General features: G+C 37.3%; 1 protein-coding gene across 8 annotated transcripts in view; it reads right to left on the bottom strand.

Annotated features, from left to right (window-relative positions):
• Positions 1-2,296: 2,296 nt before the first annotated feature.
• LOC107598261 (lipopolysaccharide-responsive and beige-like anchor protein) overlaps positions 2,297-23,703 on the bottom strand; it is a 228,872-nt gene continuing 207,465 nt past the window's right edge. For 4 of the 8 annotated variants that reach the window (XM_016289545.1, XM_016289550.1, XM_016289548.1 and 1 more), the window contains 8 exons: positions 17,590-17,782; positions 15,574-15,639; positions 14,847-15,002; positions 13,690-13,857; positions 11,066-11,167; positions 10,158-10,354; positions 5,294-5,445; positions 2,297-3,631 (listed from right to left, as the gene is read on the bottom strand). In XM_016289545.1, coding sequence (XP_016145031.1) covers positions 3,541-3,631; positions 5,294-5,445; positions 10,158-10,354; positions 11,066-11,167; positions 13,690-13,857; positions 14,847-15,002; positions 15,574-15,639; positions 17,590-17,782 — 1,125 coding nt within the window. In that variant the 3' untranslated portion in view covers positions 2,297-3,540. The remainder of the gene's footprint in view (positions 3,632-5,293; positions 5,446-10,157; positions 10,355-11,065; positions 11,168-13,689; positions 13,858-14,846; positions 15,003-15,573; positions 15,640-17,589; positions 17,783-23,703) is intronic. The other 4 variants (XM_016289551.1, XM_016289552.1, XM_016289547.1 and 1 more) reach the window with 3 other exon arrangements.

The raw sequence follows: 23,703 nt of genomic DNA, 5'->3' as shown, positions 1-23,703 counted from the left end.
ACTATTATTTACATGCAAATCCACCTGAATGGAATATAAAAAGGCGAATGCTTTATTTTATATATATATATATAAAACATAGAATGGTGTGGCAAATAACAAAATAACTGAATTTAAATCATGTGTCAGTCTCCAAAAACAGTGGGAAATGTTAAGTGGAGACTCTGTAATGCTGATTATTCCACAGATTCATGTTGTCAGCAATTTGTGTCGTGAAGGTAAGACTTAGGTTAACATTTTAAAGGCTATGATGTTAGTGATTTTTTTGGCAATCACTTTGGCACGAATATCAAAAACTTTCAAAACTCTAGACACTAAACTCACAACCAATGATGCAACAACACACACATTTTTTTTTTTTTTTTTCAAAACTTGGCACTTTTTCCAATTTTTCCAAACTTCATTTGTTCACTGAACCGGTTTACCGGATCAAAAATAATGCAACATTAAACCAGAGTACAGCCGTGTCACACCTGTACAGTCATCATCACACCAGTGTGAACGGGAAAACTCATCTACTCTCTAGTGCGCTTTTACAGTCTTGTGTTTATAATCATGCTCTTGCAATCTATAACTCAGTTTCATGGAAAATGTTTTTGAAATAAAGACTGAAATAGCTGTCGGAAGCGTAATATGGTGACACTGAAATCATGTGACCATACTGTAGTTTGTTCAAACTGTAGACTGTTTAGTTTTTAACTTCTGGTGATTGTATTTTGGCTTTAAAATCCACACACCTTGTGCTCACTTGTGAGGATTATCATTATAAAATATGTAAGAATCATAAACTGGTAACAGCTTATGTTCTTCAATAATCCAAAAGCCAATGGCAAAATCTTATTGGTTATTTCTTTCTTTCTTTTTGTCGAGGGAACCAAGGAGATGCTAACTTATGGGTTGGCCTACAAAAATACATCACTGCAGCACTCATGAGCCAGTTGGACTATATTATCTGTGAATGCAATATTTCATCATCATTCTTTTTCAGACATTGTTTTCAGATTTGACATTACTGTATATATGCAGGCTGAGACCTGAGACAAAGGAAATATAGAAGTACAGACATCACAAACATTTTTTACACCTATTGGTACACAGATTTTTATTTAATTGTAGTCATATATTTTTTTTTCTTTTATATCATTATTGAAAAAAAATCACACACCCATTCGAGAAATAATCAGTATCGGTTATGGAAACAAAAAGTGTCCAACACACCTCTCCCGTCATTGTTCTGCCAACAAATTCTGATGCCAAGCAAAAAAAATAACGCAAATGAATAAACAAGCGAAGACAGAATATCAACAGAACAACAACAGAATATCTTGGTTCTGTAAAACACAGCAAAACCAGAATTACTCCCGTACCAAGCAGAAAACAAAGCAACCTCGAAGACAGTTTCCAAGCTTCTCGCTCTTTAAGGATCTCCAGCGCTGACAAGCTCTTCCAATATTAACCCTCCGGTGTTGTTTGGTCATTTTAGACCAGATTTTAAATTTTTTGTGTGTGTAAAATCTACAAATCGTTCATGATGCAGGAAAAAAAAGTGCACAGCAATGAAGGGGTGACACTCTAAAACAGGGCTGTCCAAACTGGGTCCTGGAGGGCCCGTGTCCTGCAGAGTTGAACTCTGCAAGACACGGCCCTCCAGGACCCAGTTTGGTGAGCCCTGCTCTAAAATATCAAATGTGCAAAATAGAAACACTCTGAATAATTTTGTCTTATGCTCTCGTCTCGTTCATGTTTTAGTGCATAAAAGAGAACGAGCTGATAATTTGCACTCTAATTTAAAGATTCAGTAATTCACAGCCCTTTTTTTCTGGAGCTCTTCAACACTGCACATTTTAAGTGGAGTCAGGTCTGGGAGTTTCTACTATTTGAGCTGATACCAAGTGGATCAGGTTGATTTTTCTGTTATCCCAGCTGAGCTATAACGACCTCTAGCGGACACACAAAACACTGCATGGGATTTATTGCTGCCAAATGAATTTGGACCTTTAATTCTTGACAGTTTCCAAGCAGTGTCATTGTCATTGACTCAACCTGAAACCAGAGTCATACATTAGAATAAATCATTAAATAAAATAACTTAATAAATATCTAGACATTTTTAAAAACTGACAAAAAAAAAAGACAAGCACAACAAAATTATTAAAATGTTAACAAATTAAAATAGTATATATAAATTCAAAATAATAATTATTTAAAAACTTCAATAGTAATAACACAATTCAAAATTTCTTAGATCTCCAAGATCTGCATGTTTTTACAACAGCAAAAAAAAATGCTTTGAAACTTTTTTTATTGGTACAAAATGCCATTTTATTGTTCGAGTTCATCACACACGTCATAAGACGCTCATTCCAATCTGACTGTGATTTAGCCGAGACATAACATGATACAACAGTAACGAACCAAACCAAAGGAATCAGACTGCATTGTCAATGTCAGAATCACACCATAGCTGACTCAAACCAAGAAATAAACTCTTTCTTGTAATTGGACAGACCCCTGCTTGCCCTGAGTGTGATCTACAGGGTTATATCTTGAGCCGGATGTATTATGAACCACATATAGTGAAATATTGTAATGTTTTTTTTTTTTTCATCCAATTTTAGATTGCTAACAAAATCTGACGCTCTGCCCTCATTCATGTCTGCATACACTAAGGGTAAAAGCACAGTGGTGAAACGACAAAAAGACTATTTGATGACACTTGAAATGGACATTCATATTTTTTATCATCACTTGCATCTCCTCAAAGAAAAGAAAAAAGATGGTTACGTTCTGGAACACTTGATAGATGTGGAACAAACACAAAAGATAAAAACACACCCCAAACCATGAAGATAATTCATATAATTTCTAAATTACTATCCCTTCATATGCAGAATCATATCCCTTCAGTTTCTAAAGCGACATCATTACATGATCACACAAGAGGTCCACTCACGTTTCAACACAACTTCAGGTTTCTCTCATTTCAGGCCACTTTTCCATTCATAAAGTGAACATTTGAAGTGGATGCCTTGATATGTCTGCAGACGGATATCTATTTAATCTATGAATATAATTCCCATAAGTCTCTCCAAAAAATGAGGCAGCTTCCTGTTAGCTTTAGGAACTGAGCTATTAAACTACAAAACATGACGTTTAGAGGCATCCTGTCAAAATAATCACAGCAAATGAGAAGGAAAGAATTAAAAAACAAACTCACCCTCCCTAAGTTACACAAACTAATCAGCTACCCATAGACACTATACACAAATAGAGTCGTCTAGCTATTGACCAGTCGTTTTCACAAGAGCAAAGACTTCGACGGCTAAAAATAGATTTTTTTTCCTCCAAATATTAGGTATATAACCCCTCCCTAGGATTTATATAGTAAGAAATTCAATAAGATCTACAAAATATAGCAATGCCATTTTTAAAAAATAGTTTTGCTTTTTAAATATTTAGAATACATTCATGCCTCTTGGTAGTTGGTAGTGTCTGTATGAAGGGTCGTGGTTGCTCTGTTCCCTCTGTGGCCTCACGGGGTCAGTATCTAGTTTGGTATTCGTGGTGCCATCTGTTGAAGTCATTGTAGAACAGAACAATGCTACCAGACGCCATCCCAGTGATGATGCATCTGCACCAGGACACCAGGACAAAGAGACAAGAGGGGAGACAGAGACGTGTCCCATAAATATTAGACATCTTCTTTTTTTGATTTTATATCTAGATAGAAATCTTTTGCAACAATATACACTACCGTTCAAAAGTTTGGAGTCAGTAATTTTTGAAATAAATGAATACTTTTCTTCAGCGAGGATGTGTTAAACGTATAAAAAGTGATCGTAAAGACTTGTTTTGAATTGTTAGAAAAGATTTCTATTTTGAATAAACGCCGTTCTTTTTAACTTTTTATTCATCAAAGAATCCTGAAACAAGCATCACAGGTTCCAAAAAATATTAAGCAGCAAAAACAGTTTCTAACATTGATAATAAATCAGCATATTATACTGATTTCTGAAGATCATGTGACACTGAAGACTGGAGTAATGATGCTGAAAATACAGCTGCGCATCACAGAAATACATTACATTTGAATGTATATTAAAATAGAAAAACGTTATTTTACATCATAAATATATTTCACAATATTACTGTTTTTTTTTTCTTTAAAAACACTAAAAATCTTACTGATCACAAACTTTGCACGCCATTGTGTTTGTGTGTGTTATATATACGTGACCCTGGAGCACAAAACCAGTCATAAGGGTCCATTTTTTTAAATTGAGATTTATACATCATCTGAAAGCTGAATAAATAAGCTTTCCATTGATGTATGGTTTGTTAGGATAGCACAATATTTGGCTGAGTTACAACTACTTGAAAATCTGAAAATCTGGAATCTGAGGGTGCAAAAAAATCTAAATATTGAGAAAATCGTCTTTAAAGTTGTTCAAATGAAGTTCTTAGCAATGCATATTACTAATCACAAATTAAGTTTTGATATATTTACGGTAGGACATTTACTAAATATCTTCATGGAACATGATCTTTACTTAATATCCTAATGATTTTTGGCATAAAAGAGAAATGTATAATTGTGACCCATACAATGTATTGTTGGCTATTGCTACAAATATCCCCCAGCGACTCAACACTGCTTTTGTGATGCAGGGTCACATATAAGTAAGTATGTGTGTTCTATTTTAATTTTTACTCTTTTTTTATTTTATTCTTTTCTGGAGAAAGAAGCGGTTACGTTTCCACAAACGGGAACATTTTTGATTCTTTTGTAATGGAGCTACTGCACAAAAGGAGACCAGAAACAACTCAAAAACATCCACTACTACTCAAAAGTTTGGGATCAGTAAGATTTGTAATGTTTTTAAAGAAATAAATTAATATTTCTATTCAGCATGGATGTCGATCAAAAGTCAGTTTTAACAAACATATGAAGCAGCACAAGAGTATTTTTTTGTTTTGACCAAATAACTCCAAACGTTTGAACATTGGCGTACAGTATGAATGTTTGAAAGTAGTGATAACTGCTGAATGTAGAGTTTGATTTATTTAACCAGACATTTCAAAATCTAAACAATCCCATTTTTTATTAACTTGCATAAAACATTTTTTTTTTTTTTAAATATCTGTGCCCATTACTAAAAATGTGTTATTTTGCTAAGAACTTAAAATGTAAAAAGTGTTAGAATTATCCCTGCTCTTCCCCAAGTCAACATGGAGATATTGTAATCTTGAGTCTAGAAAAGGAAGAGGAACTCGGTGTCTTCATGCATCCTACCTTTGGTCATGTGACATAGCCATAGAGCGTATTCCAGCATCACATCCCGGGTACGTGAAGAGCTGCTTGAGATCATGAATCTGCCAGATGCTGAGAACTCCTGCGTCTCCTCCGGTCAGCAGATACTGGCCATCTTTACTGAGCAGCATCGCCTGCAGAGGACAGCCAGTGTGTTCAATGCATCAGTCAGTGCTGTCTGCTTTTCATTTATAACGGCAAAGTCGTGGGTTCACCCGTTTTACTTTGTTGAATTTCAGATGAATGATATTTGGGCTTCACAGTAAATATAAACAAGTCATTGCTTCATTTAAAATCTTCTCATTAAAAGCAACTAACCACTCAAGAGGACCCCTGACCCCTTTAGGGGCCTTTCATGTTTCTCGAAGATAAATAACACTGATAAGCATGTGATGGGTGCTTTAAATGTTTTTTGTTGTTGCTCTCAGCTCAGTGAATCAGCCCCACAAGCCCCCTTTCTTTCCCAGCATGCACGGGGCCAACCTGGCGAACAGTTGGTTTCTCAAAGCGCTGTAGCGGTGGTATCCTGCGGCGAAGGGCAGGCAGACTACGAGATTTATTCTGTTCATCTGGTTTTCCTGTGCGCACATGGGCTGTGTAACACTTTAGAGGTCCCACGAGAAACACAGATAATACACACACACACACACACACACACACAGACAGTGTTTGCAAAGTGGCTATTAAGTGTAATTAATTAGACTAAATATATAAGCTTGACAAATTGCATTAACCGGTAATTTTCCTTTAGAGGGTTTTGATGTATTATTTATAATTCAGCTCCTAAAACAGGTGATCTAGTTCAAAACCCTTCTTTTTTTTTTCAATTCTGTTTTCCAAATCAAAAGTTCCACTATGATCATAATTCTGAAATAGATGTTGGTTAAACAAGTGAACATAATAAACCCACACTGGCATACATTCAGGCAAAAGGTTTAACTTTGATATTTAATATTTTTCATAAATGTGAGGTTGGAGTACCACTTTTAAGACATAAGATAGATTTTATAATTTATATTTTCATTAGTAACAATAAATAAAATATTGCCATCATTATTACTACTACTACTACATGTTACAGTTTCACTGCGGTTTCATGAATTTTATGTTTCATAATTATTTTATTTATTGCTGTAAAACCATGTTGCAGAAGGTGGCTTTTTATTTCACATAATTTCACAATTTTTAAAAATGTAAAAAAATAAATAGATAAATATATATATACATATATATATATAATTATGTTGTTGTTTCTGAACTTTTAAAAAAGTATTTTTTTAAATATATTTTAAGTTTTTAAGATAATATTCAAAGAATGTAGAATAGACAAATTAAAAACCATAATAGCAAAATAAATAAACAAAATAAAAGGAATTGCAAAAGGTGGCTTTTTATTTTATATAATTTCACATTTAAAAAAATAAATAAAAATTAAATATTATTATTATTGTGTTGTTGTTATTTTTAAAACTTTTAAAAAGGTATATTAAAAAATATATATTTTAAGTTTTTAATGTAATATCTGAAGAATGTAGAAATTAAAAACCGTAATAGCAAAATAAATAAAATAAAAGGAATTAAAGAAGTGGGATAACACAGGTTTACATTAAACAAAAAACCGTTACAGAAAGAACTTTATTATTATTATTAATATTATTGGTAAAATCATGCCGAGCAGTAAAGACTGTTGTTGTGTGTTTGGGAATAGACCCCAAAAATCTGAGAAACTAGCCTGGTTGTGTCCCCTATATAACTGTGTAATTGAAAATAAGTAAATACATATATAAAGACTGAGCAATTAAAACAGCATGTTCTGTCCAGCAGACTTCAGACCGTTACAGCACATTTGCGTTCACATCTCTTTTGATTTGTTTCGCATGCATCTGAGACGTGTGTAATTAGGGTTTAGGCTACACTGTGGCTTTATTTCAGCGGTGGTATGAAGCAGATGCTTGGGACAGACGTACAAAATCAGAAGGGAAGCATCAGCAGAGACCGTCACACCTCTGTCTCATTTAATGACAGCGTTATTCATGCATTTTGTTATCCAGAGGTTAGTGTCCAAAAGTGCTTAATATGATTCAAACTCCACCCTGTGACTCACTCAGAGACTCGATCGTGTTGTTTGGTTGAACGCTGAATGAAGTCTTCTGTTCCAGAGTGCCTTATTACTTCAAAGATGTCTGAGAAAATCTATCAGTACATAATCCAGCATTCACGGTGGCCCCTCTGGACCAGGTCTGGAAAAGGGTCTGTGAGAAGCAGCGATGTCCAGGCTGCAGAGCAGGTCGGGTCAGAATCGTAAATCAGCGGTCTTCTCCAAGATTCGTGACTCAGATATCTGACTTACAGTCATGATTTTAAACAACAGGGTTGTGCTGGATGATGCCCCGCTGTGTGTTTTCCTCCTGATCTGCTGATCTGTCTGTGTTAGGTCAGGACATGTCTGGCACGAGTAAAGCCTGGATTTATGAAGACTTTAATGCAGTCCATTGCGAATGTGCCGAAGGCTTGGGAAACGTCTGCTAAAATGGTTACTAACAGACAGACGCTCAGTTGTGGGCTCCAGAGAGTCATTCATGTATTATTTCTACTCGTCCAAATTAATGTTCTGTCAGACCATCAGCATGAAGACTCACTTTAACCGCAGCAACAAACTGTCCCAGCAACCCACACACTCAAACACAAAACCACACACACACACACAGGTTTGTTTTTATGGTTTATGGGGACTCTCCATAGGCGTAATGGTTTTTATACTGTACTGGCATGAGAGGAGCTTGTCGTGTGCTGATGTTAGAGATGTGAAAGAGAACTCGAGTACTCGGAAATGACTGATCATGAATATTTCTGTAACAATTTTTTTTTGCTATTTTTCATGCAGACCATATGTGACCCTGGAGCACAAAAGCAGTGTTAAGTCGCTGGGGGATATTTGTAACAATAGCCAACAATACATTGTATGGGTCAAAATTATAGATTTTTCTTTTATGCCAAAAATCATTAGGATATTAAGTAAAGATCATGTTCCATGAAAATATTTTGTAAATTGTCTATCTTAAATAAATCAAAACTTAATTTTTGATTAGTAATATGCATATCTAAGAACTTCATTTGGACAACTTTAAAGATGATTTTCTCAATATTTAGATTTTTTTGCACCCTCAGATTCCAGATTTTCAAATAGTTGTATCTCGGCCAAATATTGTCCTATCCTAACAATCAATGGAATCATCAATGGAAAGCTTATTTATTCAGCTTTGAGATGATGCTGGATACTAGTTTTGTGCTCCAGGGTCACATATGAGGAAACTAAAATGTGCAAAATTTAGCCTTGTTTTTAATTTCGGGACTGGTCACAGTGACAATTTTGCAATACGATTGGTTAGACGGAGACGGTGTTCAAATTATGCAATCACGTTAGAATGCTCTAGAGTTTCTTTTTTAAATAATAAATCACAAATAAGAAATAAGAAACACTTAAAACGTGAAAATAAATAATTTACTCCACTTTCCCAGATTTGAAGTTTGTCCAAGGTTTAAATTTGTGATGTTTAGAACCTCTACTGGCCCCACAACTTCATCACACAGGGCAGCTTTGAATAAATGTGACTTTCATACGCAGCATGAGCTTGTGTTTCCAGTCTCCTGTGTTTGCATGAGTATGCATGGAAGTCAATGTCTAGCGTGCCTGTGGCTTTATTTGAGTGCACAAATAATCAAAAGAACCAGATTGGGTCTCTTATAATAATCAATTAAACTGTCTAGAAAATCACTACTGTTCAAAAGTTTGGGGTATGTACAATTTTTTTTTTTCTGAAAGAAATCTCTTCTGCTCACCAAGACTGCATTTATTTAATTAAAATACAGTAAACTGTGTTAATATGAAATATCACTACAATTTAAAATAATTTGCTTCATATTTTGGTGGAAACCATGATACTTTTTTCAGTATTCTCTGAAAAATTTAATAGCATTTATATTTTAAAGTAAAAAAAAAAAAGCATGAATTTAAAATAGAAATTTGAAACATTCTAAATGTCTTTAATGTCACTTTTGATCAGTTTTAAAAGTATTATTTTCTTTAAAAAGCCTAAACTTTGAATGGTAGTGTAGAACATACAGAAAAATATACTGAATCCAGGATCAGCATTCTGTAAAATGACGCAGGCTGATCCTGCATTATGTCATATTAGTGGAATAATAAAGAAGTGTGTCAAAGAGCAGATCTGCCCCTCTTCTCCATCGCTGCAGACTCTGCTGTTTATTGAAAACAAATGGAACCTGAACACAATAAGAAAACTAATCAAGCTCAGAGCGGAGGAGCGCGAAACAGAACCGGCCTGTTAAATGGGATGCAGGTGTGGGTATGTGTGTGCAGGACGGACAGAGAGAGAGAGAGAGAGAGAGAGAGAGAGAGAGAGGGGGGAGAAGGAGACTTTTCCCAGGCCCAGAGGAAAGAGAAAGTGATGGAGCGGGAATGAGGGAAAGAGAGCTGGCCGATTATAGGAGCTCTGCCGGCCAATGACAAATGCGTCCTCTGATGCAGGAGGCCTTGCCGCTGGCTCACTCTCACAGACACATGCAAGCTGAGTGGCATTTCGTAGCCCTGCAGATCAAAGGACAGATCTGGAGCCTCAGGGTTCAGAAGCCAAGAGAAAGAGAGAGATGGAGGTCCGTAGGCAGATCATGCCAGCATTTAATCACACTCCAGACAGAATCGGAAGAAAAGAAATGGAAAGAGAGAACGAAAGAAAAGAGGGACAAATGGACACACGAAAGCTGCCCAACCCTTGCTTCCTATTCCCAAATAACTGTACAGAGGGGAGTTTATGCTCATGTTTACCTTCACGCTGTCTTCCACCTCCATATGTCCCAACAGTTTTCCGTTGATGCTGAACACACAGAAGTGGCCCTTGTCATAATAAATGACACAGTGACCCTCGGTGGAGGACAGAACCAAACGTGGTCGCACACAGCCGTCTGGACCCTCCAGAGTCCTCAACAGGTCACCGTTCATAGAGTGGACGAGACACGGACCCTCTGTTGTCAAATACATACAGACACACGAGGGTCAAATCAGACAGAATTACAGAGTGCTGCTGCACCTCATGTGCTATTTAGGGCTTAAAATTATCATTTTCATATTTCTTCAGCCACTGACATATTTATTATTTCCAGGCCAAAAAAACATCTTATCCAGGGAGCCATGTTTAGAGTAAGATTGCTAGCCTCAGACAATTCTTTAGTCCAAATAGTTAAGTGTCTATTCAGGGTACAAATATTTTCATAACCAGACCCTAAAGTTGGAAAGAAAAAAAGGTAAGTTTTGACTTATGTACCTATAAATTACCTGCAGGTGAGCGAGGGTAATTGTTGATAAATTTTTAAGTTTTTGTCATTATTAAAATGTAAAATATTAAAATTTTATTCAAGTATGGTAAGACATTTTGCTCATTTTAAGGAACTCATTTGACAATGCTGATTAGGCAGGAAAGTTTTGTAAAGGTAGATTTATATGTGTACTGTACATGCAAAAACACAAGTTTGACCCAGAGAGCACAATCAATCATAGCAAGTAAACAAAAATAAATATAAACAATAATTAAAAAAATTAAAATAGTAATTAAATAAACAAATAATTATTATATAAACAATAAATAAATATAATTAAACATTTAAAAAATAAAAAAATTCTTAGCAATTCAAACATAAATAAATAAAATAATATATAAATAAAAAGAGTGTGTTTACCTTTGCAGCCACTGATGACCAGTCCCAGCTCTGCACACACACTCGCACACGTGACTTCACAATCATGACCCGTCAGGATCGTCCGAGGAGTCACGAATTCTGCTGGAGTCACACACAGAGTTAATGATACAATCATAAAAAAAAGCAATCACAAATAATAGTTATCACAATCACTACACACCATGAATGATATAATAGCTGCACTTCCTTATTTAACACTGCTGTCAATTTCAATGTCAAAATGAGTTTTTTTATTTGTCTACTCCGTGATAATGTAATTAGAGTGTGTAATCACCGCAATGACGAGCTCTGCTAGCATTCGTGTGTGTGTGCTTTCTGTCCATATCTCACACACACACACACACACACACACACACACACACAGTTAATAAACTAATGAGTTCTCTTTCTACCTGGATACAAAGAAATCACACACATTTAAGTGCTTTAATCCAGCTGGCCTCTCTCTGTCTTTCGCTCTCTCTCTCTCTCTCTCTCACACACACACACACACACACACACTCTCTCTCTCTCTCTCTCTCTCTCTCTCTCTCAGTGTAGATGTATAGGTTTCATTAGGTGGCAAACTTCCTAAATGTCTCAGCTTTGAGTTATACCCTACAACTCCAGGGATTAAAGCCTGATGTCGGATTGTGTCCTGAAAAGGTCAATAAAACTGATATATTGGTGTATCGTTTAACCTCCCCATCATCAGCCACCATTTGGTTCACATTAGGACAACATCTGATTACAATCTAATACCTATATACTGTACACTATTTATCTGTACTGCAAATGCACACTAGAGAGTATCATATACCCATCAGAGAAAGAGAGAGAAAATTAATACATAAACACAGTACAATTTTAGAAAAAAATGTTGCAATAATATATCTATAATAACTGAAACAGCATCAGAATGAATTGGTTTTAAAATCATGGTTTATGAAAGTGCTGTGCATCATTTGGCCACTAGATGGCAGTGTGGTCAACAGAACCACTGTACTGTACACAGCCTGGGAAAGACTTGGTATGGATGTAAACCACTGTATATTTGAAATCATACTGTAACTTAATTCCTGCCTTAAGTGAAGAACAGTGTCAAAATGAAAGAAATTAACAAACAGCAAAAAATGTAAATACCTAACATAATATATAATAACATAAATTCACCTAACATGTCTGGCATTATCGCTATTTAGTAACCAGACAGAGGCTATTACATAGATTTTATAATAATTTTGACATTTTATGCTGAGTGAATGCTGCAGAATCATGAATCAAGTTTGACTTTTGAAACTTAAATCAGTATTATTACTGATAGATTGATAGACAAAAATAAATTACATTTATAAAATATTAAAATGTATCAAAAACATAAAAATACATGTGTAGTTTGGACAAAAATTGGGGGGTCTGAACTGATTCCTGCAAGGTTTCCTGATTTTTATTTTTTTTTACCTTTCATCCCTTTACCCACCTGATAATATTACTGGAAAATATGGCCTGTACATGTGATACCAATCCAGAGATTCCGTTTGATTTGACTTTAGATGAAAGTCTGGCTCTTAAATGTCAAACATCCACCTACAGTCATATTTATCTTTAGATTATCCAAATCACAATTAGTCATAAATCCTGTCCCATTTGTAGAAGAACACTTAACAGCATGCAGAGCATCCAAATTAGTAAAGAGGATGTGTGTGTGTTTTTTGAGAGAGAGAGTGTGTGTGTGTGTGTAGAGCGCTTTGATCAGCACTGCAGCCATATGGTTAGTGTGTGCAGGGGAAGCCCGTGGCATTTTTCACTTTTATTGAGTGTTCTCTCGCTCTCTCATATAGATGGGACCGAACTCTCCTGAGCCGGAGACCTCCGAGTCACATTTACTGTCTCCCTCTGTGGCCCTCTAGCCTCTACTTTCACTCACACACACAGACACACAGACACAGACACACCCACACCCACACACACACACACACACACACACACACACACACAGACTCTCTCTCTCACACACACACACACACACACACACGCACACACGCACACACACACTCACACACACACACACACACACACACACACACACACACAGGCAGGCCGATTCCATTTATGGTGTGATACTAGCCTGAAACCCAATCTTCTCAGCAGAGACCTGCTGTGGTCAGATGAAACTAGTTGTAGCTTCTGAGAGTGAGCCGTAAATCATTACACCAGCCTTGACAGACAAACACTGGAATGTGCGTGCATGAACAATGTGCTTTTAACACTGTTGCACTGCACTGATATCATCACCTGCATGAAAGCTTTTTCTATGTGTGTTTGCTAAGTGCTGGTTGGGGATTTGGACTCTGAACGTTACCCTGATCTTGACCTCTCTATGTGAGGAACATGAGGAACTCTAGAGCTTCTTCTGAGCACCAATGCTGATGAAACTAATTATTCAGACATATTTTGGAGCCTTCATTAAAATAAAATGAAATTACATGTGAGGAACACAAAAGGAGTTACTTAGCAGGATGTTCAAGCTGCTCTTTTCCAGGCAATAAAAGTGACACCCATGATCAGTAAATGACAGAATTTTCACTTTTGGGTCTGTATGTGGCTTAACATTTACAACTTACTCCCAGGGTTCTCTCCAATGCTGCTGTGCTTGCCGTTCCAGTACCAGAGCAGTAATGTGGCGTCTCTGGAGCCGGACAGAACGTAACAGTCTCCGCCAATGTATGACTCTGAGCGCGCCAGACAGGTCACCACATCAAGATGGCCAAACACAATCTGTGTCAGTTTACCTGTTAACACACAAACACATAACACAGGAACTGAAACGACTTAATGCAGTGTGTGTGTGTATGGGATGGGGGGGGGTATGTACAATGCACAATATATATATTTGTAATGATTTTTTGCTTCCATGATTCAAGGTCTGATTCTGGAGCATATCTTCATGGGGCCAGCAGTCCGCAGTGCAGAACTCCCTGCAGAGTGTGAGTGAATGACTCTACTGAGATGATGCTGTCTGTTGAGCTGTTTACATTCACCAGATGAGCTCACACACTCCCCAATTCCTTTAAATAGCTGCTTTTGGAGTGCTGCATGTGCATGCTGACATCTGTGTGTGTGCATAAGCAAATCAGCAAGCATCTATCTATCTATTTATCTATCTAGCAACCACCCCGAGTACCTTAGCAACCGCTTACCAACACCTTAGCAACCGGCTCGGGTACCCTAGCAACCGCATAGCAACACCCTAGCAACCATCCCGGGTACCCTAGCAACCGCTCTAGTAACCACCTCAAGTACCCTAGCAACCACCCCAGGTACCCTAGCAACTCCTTAGCAACCACGCGGGTATTCTAGCAGCTGCATATCTATATATCTATGTATCTATCTATCTATCTGTCCGTCTATCTATCTGTCTGTCTGTCGGATAAAACGTCTATCTATCTGTCTATCTATCTAGTCTGTCTGTCGGTTCTGTCAGAGTGTCTATCTATCTATCTATCTAGCTATCTATCATCTGTCTGTCAGTCTGTGTTTAGATCTCAGAGCTTGGGAGCATTTGCGTGTGGAGTGATTCTATTGAAATTCAAGGTCAGCTTGCGTGACTTGCGTTCTGAGCCTCATGCTCCCACGAGACGGAGTCCATCCATGAGATGAGAAAGCTATCTGAGCCCCGCGGCGATGGAGTTGTAATGCAGTCTGCAGGCTCATTTGTGACTTTTGACCCTTTCCTTTGTGTATTGCAGTGGAGAGGTGCTGGGGGGGTCGTCGCGGTTACCTGTATCAGTGGAGTAGACGCGGAAGCTCTTGTCCCAGAAGCCACACAGCAGCATGAAGCGGTTGTCGGCCGTGATGATAAAACACTGAGCATTTACCTGGATGCTCTGATCTAACAGATCTGAGATCTGCCTCCTGTGAATGCCCACATTACTGGCTGAAAACAGAGAGAGAGTCACTGGTTAAAGACTCACTTGTTATAAAAGTGCAAACATAACTTTTTGCTTAGAAAATTATTGGGTAAAATGGAGAGAAATATAAACAGCTTAGAAAAATAAGCTCAAGACAGTCACGGAGCGGCAGAGACATTAACAGAGGTTGAAAAAATAAAGAGGAGAGCTGAGATATAAGATGAATAGGTGGACAGAAAGGCTTCAGCCATATGTTATCACACATGTTCCCTCTCTCATCCCTTTATTCCTCATCAACAGGTCGGAGGGATGAGAGGAGGACATACTGTCCTGACAGCGCGTGCCACGCGGCTTCAATCAGACATTATTACACCATTCATATTCATTCAGTGTGACAGGGCAGAGAGACAGAGAAAGAAGAGAGAGAGAGCTGATGATGTACAGGCTAAGCCACAGCTCATTGCTTTCCAATTTGCATGCAAATGCTGATCTGAAGCTGGGTGAAAAACAGCACTCATCTCCTCCCAAGGGCCGGGCCCTCGCAACTCACAACAGCCAATCACAAATCACTCTACTGACGACTGACAAGCCACAGACCTATCAAAGGGTCAATCTCAACCGGTAACTGGTACTGCTGGTCTTGCACAGAAGCGCTCTGATGACCTGAGCGAAAGAGAGAGGACAGATGAAAATTAGATTTCATACTATGTACCCTCAGGATACTTATTCACAGAGGTCAGTCAACAGTCATTTACTACAGCAGACAGATGACAATAACACCTAAACAAAGAACATTGATCTACTGTTCAAGAAACAAAAGCAAACAAACAAACAAAAAATTATTATAAAAACATGCCAGCATTAATGTAAGATTTTGATATTGTCAGTTTTTATCCAGTTTTGGCATCGATAGATAGGTAAACATGCATGCAGAGCTAAATTGTGGTGATGTGCTAAAATCTATATATATATAGATTTTGCTTAAATACCTTATAAGTATTATGCAATAAGGGTCAAAAATCATACTCATAACGGGTTAAATGTGATTGACAGCATGACGGGATTACCATCATTTTGCTTGGCATGTAAATGCCTTTATTCCATTCTTTGAATATATTCAGTGTCTTAAGCTGAGTGCACACTGTGCGGTTTTTAAGTTCTTGTACGACTGTTGCTTGTTAGACTGTACGTTGACAGCTCACTGCTCGCCAAAATGTGTTTAAGAAAGCAAAATCTTGGCTAAAATTGTCTGGCGTGAACCTGACATTCATGTACATTGACATGACTGACATTCATGAATTCATTCATGTGCATTGTGACGGCAACAATTTCAATTTGTTAAAAATTGTATTTTTGAAAATAAAACCATCATATATGAAGATATAAAGTTTACGCCCTGAGAAGCACCCTTCCTCTTATTATGGTGAATACCTCGTAGCGCTTCTTACAATTAGATTGATCTTTAATAAATAAATAAATAAATAAATAATAATAATAATAATAAGAGGATGATTAATGGAGGTGGACAGGAAGAGTGACTTATTCAGTCCTTATTAGGGGTGTGATGATAGACTTAGCTCACGAGACGAGATATTATAAATTGTTAAAAATTGTATTTTTGAAAATAAAACCATCATATATGAAGATATAAAGTTTACGCCCTGAGAAGCACCCTTCCTCTTATTATGGTGAATACCTCGTAGCGCTTCTTACAATTAGATTGATCTTTAATAAATAAATAAATAAATAAATAATAATAATAATAATAAGAGGATGATTAATGGAGGTGGACAGGAAGAGTGACTTATTCAGTCCTTATTAGGGGTGTGATGATAGACTTAGCTCACGAGACGAGATATTTTAACACTTTTTAAGAAATCTTATTCGACTGAAAGCCACAAAATGTTGAAAGTTTTTAAAAATGTTTTAACTAATCATCTTGTAATGAATGTAATTTCTACTTTCTCGACCATTTTCTCATCTGACCGGCTTCTCTCTTGTATGATTTGATACGAGTCTCTTCAGACCTTATAACTGTGCTTGAACTTCTAACTTCTGAATGAAGCATTACTGCGTTAGATGAGTAAAGCACTGAATTGACACTACAAAAATTAGCTTTGGAAAGAAATATTCTGACTCAACGTTGCATTAACAATGATAATAAATGGGTTTTAAAAAATGAATATTGAAATATGAAATTATACCAGTAGGTGGCGGCAAATCTTAACGAGTGAGTCATTCGTTCAAACGGCTGATTGATTCAGAAATGAATCAAATGACTCTTTATGAATGGCTCACTGAATCATTGAATCATTCAGTAAGGAATCACCACTGTGTGTTGCTCGGAGACAGTTCTGCCGTGGCTTTGTTTGGAACTATTTTGTTTGCGAAATTGAGCAAAGCAGAAAATATTGAGTCTAAAATATAACCCAATATTAACTTCTTGTTTGAAAATCAATTATCACATTTGCAGTCGCACTGATATCACGAGACAGCCTTTCACCTCAACAAGAAATATTGTCGCATTTTAATATCGCAAGATTTTGTGGCTCGAGATCTCATCACACCCCTACTCCTTATCCATCACCTCGCTGTCTGATCGCTCTTGCTCACCAGTGAGGCCGTGCCACTTGTTGACGGCGAAGAGGCGGTTGGCGGTGACTGTGATGACCGCTGGGTTGGTCAGGCCTGACTGGGTGTTGGCGGCCACGTGGGTGACAGGCGAGTTGGACGGGAACTTGAGTACCATGATGACGTCCTGCTGCATCTGCTCTGTGAACATCAGTGGGGTCTGCAGAAGGAGATACTGTTGAGTCCATGACCACCATCATCAGCGGGGAGCGAGGGAGAGTAGAGGAAAAGAGGAAGAAAGTGGAAGAGAAAAGTGGAAGCAGGAAGAGAGGAAATTAGGCAGCGAAAGACTGAACAGTGTAAAAGAGCACAAAAGCGGAGACTGAGGTCACAGGTTATTAGGACAGTGCATCAGAAAATCATAACTGGATCGGGATTAGGGTTGAGAATTGAGAATCTTTCTTATTCAAAACCGGTCCGAAGTTAAAAAATGAAAATAAATAAATCTGAACGTTCTGGAATGTCTGCATTTTTTAGCGGATGGAACACAGTAATAGGATTTGCAATATCAGAGCATCAGCTGAAAAAAATTGTACAATTGATTTCAAATTTATTATCGCTGTTCTGTAGAAATCTGAAATTCTGTCATGACTTGACAACAGGCTTCTGAAGGTTGAATGAGAACTGTTTTCCTAAAATTGTTCACAGAATTGTTACTAAGCTGGAATTGAGTAGAATCCGAATCATAAATAAATAAACATATTTAAAAGAACATTTTATATTATATATGATAATATATAAAAATACCAAAAATATTAATAATAAAACGATACAATAATCTGAAAAATTTATCATATCAATATATGATTTCATTAGCTCTGCCTTACAAAATATTAGCTCCTATTAGTCATGTACTGCTATATCATTCCAGATAAGCAGTATTTTTTGTAGACTAATGATGAAGTTCATGAACAAATGCACTGAAGTAATTTAAAGCTGAAGAAAAGAGGACAGAGAGAAAACGAGATCAAAGCGCCTACACACTTTAGTTTCACAAAAAACAATGATATATTTGACATTTTTGGACCTCAGAGAATTCCAGAAATTCTTCTGCTAGGCTAAGTTACACACTAAGTTAGAATTCCTGGGTAATGAGTACAAGATAAACAGAAGGTTGTAAAGGCATAGAAATATCATAGCAGATTTCAAATGCATCTGAACTTTCCTTTAGGCTGCCACAGTATATTCCAATTTCCATGAGTAACATTATAATCTGCTTTCTACTGTGTTCCACTCCACAAGCTTAAAAGGTATATGCACATACACAGCTGTCTGATTACTTCGGAGCAAAGTCAACCAACCATCAAGCGGACTTCCTCGGCGAGGCAGGGCTGTGTTTGTATAGGATAGTGTTCAGTCCAGGCAGCTGCACTGTCACTCTCAACCAGCGATCTGATTGGCTGTTGCTTTAAATGACGCTTCTCTACAGCACATATTAAGCACTTCACATACAGAATGTCTAAACTATTGGAGAAAGTGTAACTATATGCTAAGCTCATATACAGTGGGTATAGAAAAGCCCCCCCCCTCCAAATAATCACATTTTGTTGTTTTGCAGCCTGAAATTAAGATGGACATTAAGCCCTGGCATTGATAAAGCCTTTGAATTTTTTTGTATCCATCTCCTGACTCGTGTCTGTCCACAAGTATCTTTCACTTGGTTGTTATAAGTTGCACTGAGTAAATACAGCTGGATAAAACGAAAACTGTGTCCGTCTTCATTTCAGGCTGCAAAGCAACAAAATGTGATTTTAAAGGGGGCTGATTGTTTTCTATACCCACTGTATCCTAGTATGTCTCTCAATGTCACCATAAAACTGTTCTCTAATCCAGCCTAACTGTTGTCTTATGTCTGTGACGTCTAATCCTGACGTGTGTGTGATTTTTAGACACAGTATGGAGACACAGGGTTAACTGGTGTGCCTGCAGTAAATTAGACAGACAGCTAGCACCTCTTAAATAGTGTTCAGCCTGTGAGTGCCATTAAACAGAGGATCTACTCTCATTAAACTACTGGAGACATGGAAGAGGGAGAGAAAGAAAGATGAAAGGATTACAGAGAGAACGTGTATAATCCAGATATAGGATTGCATGAAAATTACGTTAATTCAAAAGAAAAAGAGTCTTGTCTTGTCATACCATCTATCTCAAAATGCTGCTTTTGTTGCAGTGGGGATTGGGATTGTTGTTTTTTGTATATCTTTGTATTCTAATTGAAGATATGTCATTATAGCAATGCTATGAATTCAAACTGAATGATTTCAATTAGCCTATAAGCGTTCATGAAATGTGAGGATGTCTAAAACGTAAATCTAATTAATTGGATTATTGAATAATGACAACCCAATGAATTATTATAAGAATTCAATTTAAAAAATAAATAAAACTAGTAACAGCATGCCACTTGAGGTGTACCTCAAAGGTCTAATTTTTTCTTTTCAATTCAAAAGAAAAATTATAATTTCTAAATCTAAACACATTAATGTGTCCACAAATCCTTCATTAAAAAAACAAAAAACATAATACAATATTAATATTCAACATAATAGAATTATTCAACACTATTTCCCAGAGACACAAAGGCCTGGTTTCACAGACAGGGCTTAGGTTAAACCAGGATTAGGCCAGAGTTCAATTAGGACATTTAAGTATCATTTATAAACGTACCTTAGAAAAAAACATTACTGGTGAGCATCTTGAGACAAATCAATAACACAGACATATTTTAAGATCTGTCAGTGCAAGTTTCTTTTGGTTAAAACAGCCCAGACATGCATTTTAGTTTGAGACTAGGCTGTGAAACTGGGTGAAAAATAGATAAATTATTCCCATAACTTTTCTGATTAAATCTCACAAATGTTACCGTTCTTCACTTGCATCTCTTCTGTGTCTTCCTTCTTCGTTTTCACCTTTAAAATGTTCTAATAATGTTATAGTTAACAATTGTCTTAAGATTTGGGGTCAGCTTAGGCACCATTTCATTCTACAGACAACACCTCTCTTATGCCCTGTTCATTCTGATCCTCTTTACCCTCCCTCTTTCAATGATAAGGCTTTTGCAGCCTGGGTGGATCATGGGATAGTTTCTATTAAGGACCTTTACATTGATGGCATATTTGCATCATTCGAACAACTGACTCAAGTTTTTAATTTGCCACGGTCCAATTTTTTCAGGTATTTGCAGATCAGGGATTTTGTCCGCAAGCATTTCTCTGGGTTCCCTTTGATTCCACCCTCTACTCTGATTGATACCATTTCCAATATCAATCCTTATCATAGCGGAGCCATCTCTAAGATTTATAACATCTTGCTCACATATCATCCCTTGGCCTCTGACGGTCTGCGTCTTACATGGGCTAGGGATCTTAACATTGAGATAGAGGCAGAGACCTGGCAGTTGGCTTTGAAACGCGTCCATACATCATCTGTCTGTGCTCGTCACGGGGTTTTACAGTGCAAAGTAGTCCACAGAGTCCACTGGTCAAAATGTAAACTAGCTCGTATGTTCCCTGGCATTGATCCAAGTTGTGACAAATGTCATGTAGAACCAGCTAATTTAACTCACATGTTCTGGACCTGTCCTGCTCTGTCTCTTTTCTGGGAGTCTGTCTTTGATTCACTCTCAGCTATTACATCTATTAACATTCATCCTTCTCCATTAACTGGCTTGTTCGGAGTTATCCCTCCTAATTGTGAGTTGCCATTTTATTTTGCTGAGTTAGTAGCTTTTCTCTCTCTACTAGCGAGGCGTTGTATTTTGATGCTTTGGAAAAGTCCTCACCCCCCCTCCCATACTCAGTGGATAAAAGATGCCTTATTCTTTGTAAAATTGGAAAGAATTAAACACAGCCTTCGAGGTTCCATGGTGAAATTTTCAAGAATTTGGTTACCCTTTTTGGAGCATGTTAAGTCTCTGTGGCTAGATGGAGTCTCGATTGACTGATTGCCCACTCTGCATCGCATAATTAGTCTGTACTTACCAGGTAGGCACTATATTTGCTGCAAGTAACATCCCCCCCCCCCTTTTTTTTTTTTTTTTTTTTTTTTTTTTTTTTTTTTTTTTTTTTTTTTTTTGTGAGGGTATGTATGTGATTTTATTATTGTAAACCCTTTTGCCTGTTTTTCCTTTTTTTTTGTGGTGTTCATCAAATCATACAAAAAAAAATCATCAAGTTTTAAAATCAAACAATCAAACAAAAAAGTGCATCCACAACCCACAATCATTAACCAACAATTCGACAAAGTCTTTCCTCTGTATCAGATCGGTTCAGAGAGTGATGTTTTCTAGCATTTCACAGTGCTTGGGAAGGGATTGTGTGATTATGATGATGTTGTGTAGTCAAACTGTTTAGTGTCACTGTTACGAAATGCAGTTCTGAGCCTATAACTATATCTGCATGTGGACATTCAGAGGAGAGTGTGAGTTTTTTCCCCACACAGGCAGGCAGGGGCTGTCATCGCCACAGAAACACACAGCTAATGGGGCTTTCTAGACCGTCACCCACAGTCTCTTAGTTTCTAGACTAAAGACCCTATCACCTCAGAGCTCTACGCTCAACCACAAGACTTTTCCCACTTCTGGGACCCTTTCTCACTGAAAGAGGACTGGAGAGAGGAGAGCCGTAAAGTGCAAAAGAGTTGATTTAAGCAGACAGCTACAGTTTCAAACCCGTTTTCCACCAAAACCTTTCTCAGACCCAGACCATTTGAAAGTCGAACTGCTTACATTTCTCCCTACCCTGCCAAAACAACTTCATTATTTTATTTTAGATCGACAGGAAAAATTAAGTGGCTCGAGCTGAGTAATGCAGCATAAAGAAAGAAATTAACTCAAGAGGTGTCACATTGGCGCATTGGATGATTATAATGGGCACTCTAGTTTTATGCAACCTAGCCTTGTTTTACGGCAGTTTTGCCAAAATAAGTTGTTTTGAACACTATTTGCTGTGGATAATGACATTATCCTGCGCTCTAGCAGCAAATGTTAATTTAGTAGTTCCTGGTTCAAGACTAGTTTGTGTCACTAAAGGCCGGGACACACACTTCAAAGAACTAAAGGCTGCGTCTGGACCAAAAAGCTGTGCTTGAAAACATCAGCACAGACTACAGCGACTGCACAATGTGCGTTCTGCGCCTGCGTATGAGGAATGAACTGTCTATATCAGCAGATATCAATAGTCGGTAACACTTTATTTTAAGGACCTATTAACTAGCTGCTTATTAGCATGCATATTACTAACATACTGGCTGTTTATTAATACTTATAAAGCACATATTAATAGCTTATTCTGCATGACCAAATTTTAGATCCCTTAATCTGACCCCATACCTAAACTTAACAACAACCTTACTAACTATTAATAAGCAGCAAATGAGAAGTTAATATGAATGTGTTTCCTATTTTGAAGTGTTACCCAATAGTCTATATTCGTCATTCAAAAGGAGAAACCGAAACGAGGATATACGAGATACACGCAAATTTACAAAACTTAAAGCAGCCCTCGCTTACCGTTTTGAATATCAGTTATGTTGAGAACTTTCTTCACTTTAAGCGGCCTGTGTTGTTATGAAAATACTGGCGTATTGGAATAAGATTAGAACAGCCTCCTGACTGTGCTGTCTTGACTTACTTTTGACATACTCGTTTTCATCACTTTCATTTTAATTCTCCTGCATTAACTCGTTTAATTCTCCTGCACTGACTCGAGTCGAAGCTGTTTTTTAAGACCCAGAAACCCTTTTTCTGTGGTGGAAACGCATGGGATGCTTTCTGATTTGACACTGGGTCCTGCTTATAGAGCAAATGAGGAGAAAAGAGATCGTATGCAAAAATTTAGTAATAGAAAGAAGAAAAAACTGCAGGGTTTCTTGCATTTGTACCCAACTTGTTATCTAATTATGAAACCTGATTCAAATAAACTTTATTATATGACAATACACTGGCACGACATGCAATAGACTTGATCTTAACAGTTTTGCAGACATGTTGATAAATTTGTGAATGTCTGCATGTTAAACATGATAATTGGACAGTGAGAGTGTCTTGTGTGAGTGTGTGTGAGTATGAGAGTGTGTGTGTGTGTGTGAGAGAGTGTG

Source organism: Sinocyclocheilus grahami, unplaced genomic scaffold (genome assembly GCF_001515645.1).
Source record: "Sinocyclocheilus grahami isolate Dianchi unplaced genomic scaffold, SAMN03320097.WGS_v1.1 scaffold249.1, whole genome shotgun sequence".
In the NCBI taxonomy this organism is placed as follows: Eukaryota; Metazoa; Chordata; class Actinopteri; order Cypriniformes; family Cyprinidae; genus Sinocyclocheilus; species Sinocyclocheilus grahami.
This window is presented reverse-complemented; position numbering and strand designations above follow the sequence as displayed.